This window comes from Lagopus leucura, unplaced genomic scaffold (genome assembly GCF_019238085.1).
Source record: "Lagopus leucura isolate 7727_CA_CO unplaced genomic scaffold, USGS_WTPT01 30287-0_obj-0_obj, whole genome shotgun sequence".
Taxonomy (NCBI): Eukaryota; Metazoa; Chordata; class Aves; order Galliformes; family Phasianidae; genus Lagopus; species Lagopus leucura.
The window spans coordinates 1-5,638 of record NW_024964513.1 but is presented as its reverse complement, the minus strand read 5'-3'; the positions used below and the strand labels follow the sequence as shown (position 1 = coordinate 5,638).

Sequence of the window (5,638 nt, the reverse complement as noted above, 5' to 3'; positions counted from 1 at the left end):
CTTCTGGAAAGGGCAAACCTCTCCGTGGTACAGTTTTTGCCCAGGGACCAGGATCCACTTGGTGGGTAATGCAGAAGAATGGGGATGTCCAGTGTGTACCACAAGGAAACTTGATGCCGGGGGAGTGCAGTTACTAATTCTATGTATATGTATATAGCCATGTGTGCATTTTAATCATTTTTTGTTTGTTTGTATATATGTATATATATTTTAAGCATGATGTAACGATGTAGAATAAGGGGTGGAATGTCATGGTTCTATGTTTTTTGTTTGTTTTTTTGTTTTGTTTTGTTTTTGGGTTTCAGTATTCCACATCAAAACATCATGTAGTGTACGGGGCATTAAAGTGTCACTGCCCCAATTCCAAGTACCTATCCCTGTACATTACAGAAGTCACGGGATCTGGCCCTTCCGGGTGGGGGGGGGGCGCTCTCTTGCTGCCTGGCAGTGGGTGCTGGAGGGTGCTTTCCTAGCCGTTCCAAGCTTTTCAGGTTTGAATCGGTCCCGGGAACTCTCTCTCTCTCTCTCATCTTGTCTGATTTATTAATCTCAGTTGCAATTAAATTGTATCTATTGTGTTATCTTGTATTCCAATATTATAGTAAAATAAGTTTTCCTCCATAGATTGTTGCCGCTGTTCTTTTCCTCCCTTCCTTCCTTCCCATTTTTGTGGGACTGGGGTGGGGGGGAGGGCAGAGGCCTGTCGCCCCTGTCACGGACATAGATTGATCTGGTCAAATCCGTGACAGGTTTGAAACAAATGACAACTAGATTAACAAACCACACTCATCGCCTTTTTATCTTGATTCATGGCTATCTCTTCTTCCCCTTATGAAGTTTAATTAAGAGGAATATCTGTTTCAAATGCTCTTTCCACATTAAACATGTGAATAGTACTACTCTACCGTCCTACATCAGTCTGGGATCCAGAAGGTACTCCCCCTATAAAAATGAAATTATTGTACCTTGTCTGTAACATGAATTAAAAATCACAAGTGTGGTCTTGTTTTCAGATTTAATCTGTTACTGATAACATGACCATGCATGCATACTTGTATAATTGTTAATGCACAACCAGTTCTTTAATTTACATAAATAGAGAAATATAAAAAACAAAGGAGACAACTACCTGCTTGTGTATTTGCACAGCTGAGCCCTAAGATCACAATATCCACAGGGGTTGCCAGAACAAGTAAGTGTCGTACGTGAGGCTGAAATATGCCTAAAGAAGGAAAAAAAAACAAATTTTACTTTGCAGTCAAGCTCGCAAGACTCACAATGATTGTATCCACCATATTAATGAGATGCAGCAGATGGTTAGAAGTAACAGTCATTTCTGAGGGAAGTGGGGCTGATTAGTCTGGAGAAGAGGAGGCTGAAGGGAGACTTTATTTCTCTCTTCCAATACCTGAAAGGTGCTTACAGTGAGAGCGCGGTTGGTCTCAAGTTGCGCCAGGGGAGGCTTAGGTTGGATATGAGGGAACACTTGTTTACACAACGGGTTGTTAAGCACTGGAATAGGCTCCCCAGGGAGGTGGCTGAATCACCATCCCTGGATGTGTTGAAAAACCGTTTGGATGTGGTGCTCAGGGACATGATTTAGCGGAGGGTGGTTAGTTAGGGTAGTATGGTTAGGTTGTGGTCTAGAAAATTCTAGAGCTACAAAGGAGTAATAGTCAGCTGTTCAGCTTCCACTTCATGAAATACAAGAACTCAAAAACATTTTTTTCTTAAAAACACTTTTTTCTTAATTAACTACAATTCCTTTAATTAACTACAATTCTCAATTATAAAGCTACTTCAATGTCTATTTAAATATTATGTCACATTATTAGGTATCAGATGAACTGCAAGCGCTAGAAATCAGAATCTCTAGGAAGTTATTGTGGCAACGTATTAACAGCACAAATGTTAGTACGACATGAGATTTCTTCCAAGCTCATCAATGTGATCTTAACATTAATTTTCACCTGTAATTTATTAGATGTTTCTAAAAACAAAACAATTTATCTTGCATATATACCAAGTAAAACACAGGTTTTTACAGAAATACATACAAAAACCACATATAAAAGATCAGTTACTTTTTAAGTCTAATTGCTGTCATATACTTCTTACCTCCCTTTGGCTTTACAAGACCCACTGCAAGTATAGTTTCACTAAGGCCATCAAAGTAAGTCAGATCGCCACTGTTAACAAAACAGGAAAAAAAACCCATGCAATTGCATAAGCCGTGTCAGATGTCACATAGTAGCAAAGTAAACAATATCAGATACCCATATTTTAGAATTCTTAGTACTTTTTAAAACATTTTGAATACATATTGTTATGTTTGAAAGACATCTTCCCCCTTTTGCTTTAGGTGAAAACAGATCCAGCAGAACAGAATGACAAATCTCTCTAAGGGAAAATTTTAAACCTGAAATCAAACTGTACTATTTTATGGTTTTGGTTTTAGTTAATTTACACAGTCCACTCTGAATTACATTAACTAGCATCTGTAATGATAATTAACATCTAGAGAAAGGAACATATATGGCATCTTTTTTGTATCAAAAAATATCTATCAAAAAGAAGTTCCAACCTCCTCCCTAGCAACCTAACACCATAAAGAATTCTATTACCTGGTAAATAGTTAATTAACATGCTTTATGACACAACGGAAACGTAAGGGGAGGAGTGATGTGAGGATAAAACAAAACACAACAAATTCTATAAAGAAATTCTTAATATTCATACATATAAAAACCACTAGAAAATAAGCAGAAAAAAAGAATCTGACAAATCTGGATATTAAAAACTGCCATTTGAAATGGTTATTAGATTATTTTCAATTTTATGCATCCCTCAAATAAGTTACGCAGGAAAGCTTCCATCACACAACCTTAAAAATAATTAAGAGTATACAGCCACACTCCTATCCTAAATAACCACTGATCACTATACTTACCCAATCTACTTAGAAGAGTCAGACACAGGATTTATAGGATATCATCTAATGCTGAAATCTAAGAAAAGGTACTTTAAGTAGTTCTTAGTAGTTTAAGTAGTTCTTTCATCTCTAGAGAATTTGTCAACATTATAACTCTCAAAACTCCTTCAACACTTGCTACTCAGAAGTTTTAGTAAAAAACTAAAAGAAATCAAGGTAACTTCAACAGAACAGCACACCTCTGCATTGCAGGTAAGCAATCTCCAACTATAACAATTGCTTAGTTAAGACATAATTATCAACATTATATAATCCAGAACATGTTCTAAACATACCCATCTTCATAGTTCCACATAAAAATGTCGCTGTCAATTGTTAGCCAAGCTCTGCTGATTTCTGGGAATACTCCCATCATGCAATTGCATTGCATATCTGAAGTAATACTGATGTAAGGAAGAAATGAGTTCAGACCAGCAAAGGCAATCTCCTTTGGAATATTAAAAAAAACCAAACCTGCTCTAGATAGAACAGTACACAAACTATGTACCATAAGCGCCTGGAGTTCCTTATACAGGAACTAATTCCACCAGCGTCTCTACACAAATTGACCTTATTACCACTTGGAGCCTTGAAATAAGAATATAAACAATATCAAAGTTCATTAATAGGAGTCTGACAGAAGTATTAGGGAAAAAAGATTATAAAAGTGTAGAAGTTCAATACTAGTACTGTCACATACAAAACCCAACACATTATTTTTCAGCAGGATACGTCCAAATTGCTCCACTAGCTCTGGGGGAAGTGGGACTCTGCGAACCGAGCTGATTTCTGGAAGATTAGGGATAGACAGCAAGCCTGGACCTTGCAAAGGATAATCCATATCTGTCATGCCAGAAACAGTAGGGCTACCTGCAATTAAGAACAACAAAAAATAGTGTTCCTATAAATAATTGGATGTTTTCACACACAGAAAGAAAATTCTCTATTTTCCTCAATTTTTTTTCTTTTCCTAATCTGTGAAAATCTGAAAAGATTTACAAACTAACTACTAGAATAATTAATCTGGCCCCAAGCGACTTTTTATGCTGTTTTCTCCAAGATCCTCTCTTGCCCTTTTTTCATTTATTGCCTATGACCTGGCAATAAATGTCATGTGAGCAAGCCAGGAGATACTCATTCACCTAGAAAAAGTGTATTCTTAGCTCTTAGCATAAAGTTAAACTTCCCAAGGCTCTATATTATCTTATGTAATGCAACTCTCTGATGGCACAGGCAACTACACTTCGGCTACGCACTCATACTTTTATCTGAAGGCATCCCAACACCCACTGGATGCACACTGACCAGATCACCCACAGTGCCTCCTTACTGCTCACTCATACAGACTGGTGGTTGTACGAAGTAGGAAATGCTGCTGTGACGTTTCAGAAAGGACACAGCATTTGAGAAAAGCTACACCCTACATCTTAACTAGGAAAGGCTGTTCTGAAAGTAATGCTTCCTATTTTGTTAGCCAGAACATAAGTGGATGTTGGAGTATGGCAGCAGACACTGAACCTTCCTGCCAATATTCCATTGCATTTTCTTGCCCTCTGACAGATGGCAGCAGCGGGGGAGTCTGACAAAATGGCATCTGACATGGAAGTGCATGGGAAGCAAAGATGTGTCACTGAATTTCTCCATGCCAAAAAATGGCACCCACTGGCATCTTTCATTGCTTGTTGAATGCCTGTGGCGACCAAACAGTGGGTGTGAGTACAGGAAAATGTTTCAGCAGCAGTGGTGGCTGCAGGTCACCTCTGCTGGAGCAGATTGTGGCATGCAGGTTCATTTTCACGACTGGTGAAAATGTATAGCTAATGATGACAACTATGTTGACAGTGTTTTGTAGCTAGGAATTTGCCCTATCAAATAGTGTTATTTTTCTCTATGTAACTCTTGCATTTTCCTTTAATCAAAAAGGAGGCATTTCTTTCAGAGCAACCTAACTACACGTGACATGTGGCTACTGAGAAATCAAAGTCATTCAAAGTAGCCTGAGAAAGTGAGGCTGCCCGTGCTTTCAGGATGCCGCTGGATGCCTGGCAACACGAGGCGCACCGCACAGTGGAAACCAAACGCCCAAATCCCTTCGGGGGAGACAGGACCTAGGAGCGGTACATGTCCGCTTCTCACACTGCGCTGCCACTATTACGAGGCCCGGTCGCGACAGATCCAGTCCCGCTACCGCCAGGGCCTCGAGGGACCATGACGGCCCGGGGCGGGAGGTGGAGCCCGGGCTCGCGAGGCTGCCCTGCGAAAGGCGGCGGGAGGGGAAGCGGGAGCGGGGCGGCTGAGGCGACGCACGCGAAGGTTGACGGGGCGCTGCTTACCGGGCGCGGGCACGGCCAGCAGCTCGGACAAGTCCGGGTAGCAGCGATCGTCTTGGATTTGTCGATCGAGGATGCGGCCCGCGATCTCCAGCGCCTCGTGCCCGGCGGGCGCCGCGGGGCTGATGGCAGCAGGCATGGCGGCGGCGGGGCCGAGCGGAGGCAGCGGGGCCGGGCGGGCGGTGGCGGGGCCGAGGAGCGGCGGCGGAGCCGAACGGGCGGTGCCGCCCCCGCGCACACAGACAGCGCGAACCCGCCGCTCCGCACCCCGCCAAATCCCGACAGGCCTCGCGCGGCTGACGCAGTTCCGCCTTCCGGAGATGGAGGGAGGGGAGGG

The 5,638-nt window shown here is 42.1% G+C and overlaps 1 protein-coding gene across 1 annotated transcript; it reads right to left on the bottom strand.

The window, feature by feature from the left end:
* Positions 1–1,129: 1,129 nt before the first annotated feature.
* On the bottom strand, positions 1,130–5,440 carry LOC122191750 (nuclear pore complex protein Nup155-like; the record flags this gene model as incomplete). The annotated part of the gene is made up of 5 exons (XM_042892140.1): positions 5,305–5,440; positions 3,704–3,841; positions 3,268–3,364; positions 2,119–2,189; positions 1,130–1,222 (listed from the first exon to the last, which is right to left on the bottom strand). Coding segments are annotated over exons 1-5 (535 nt in total), but the record flags the coding sequence as incomplete, so codon positions are not given.
* Positions 5,441–5,638: the final 198 nt, after the last annotated feature.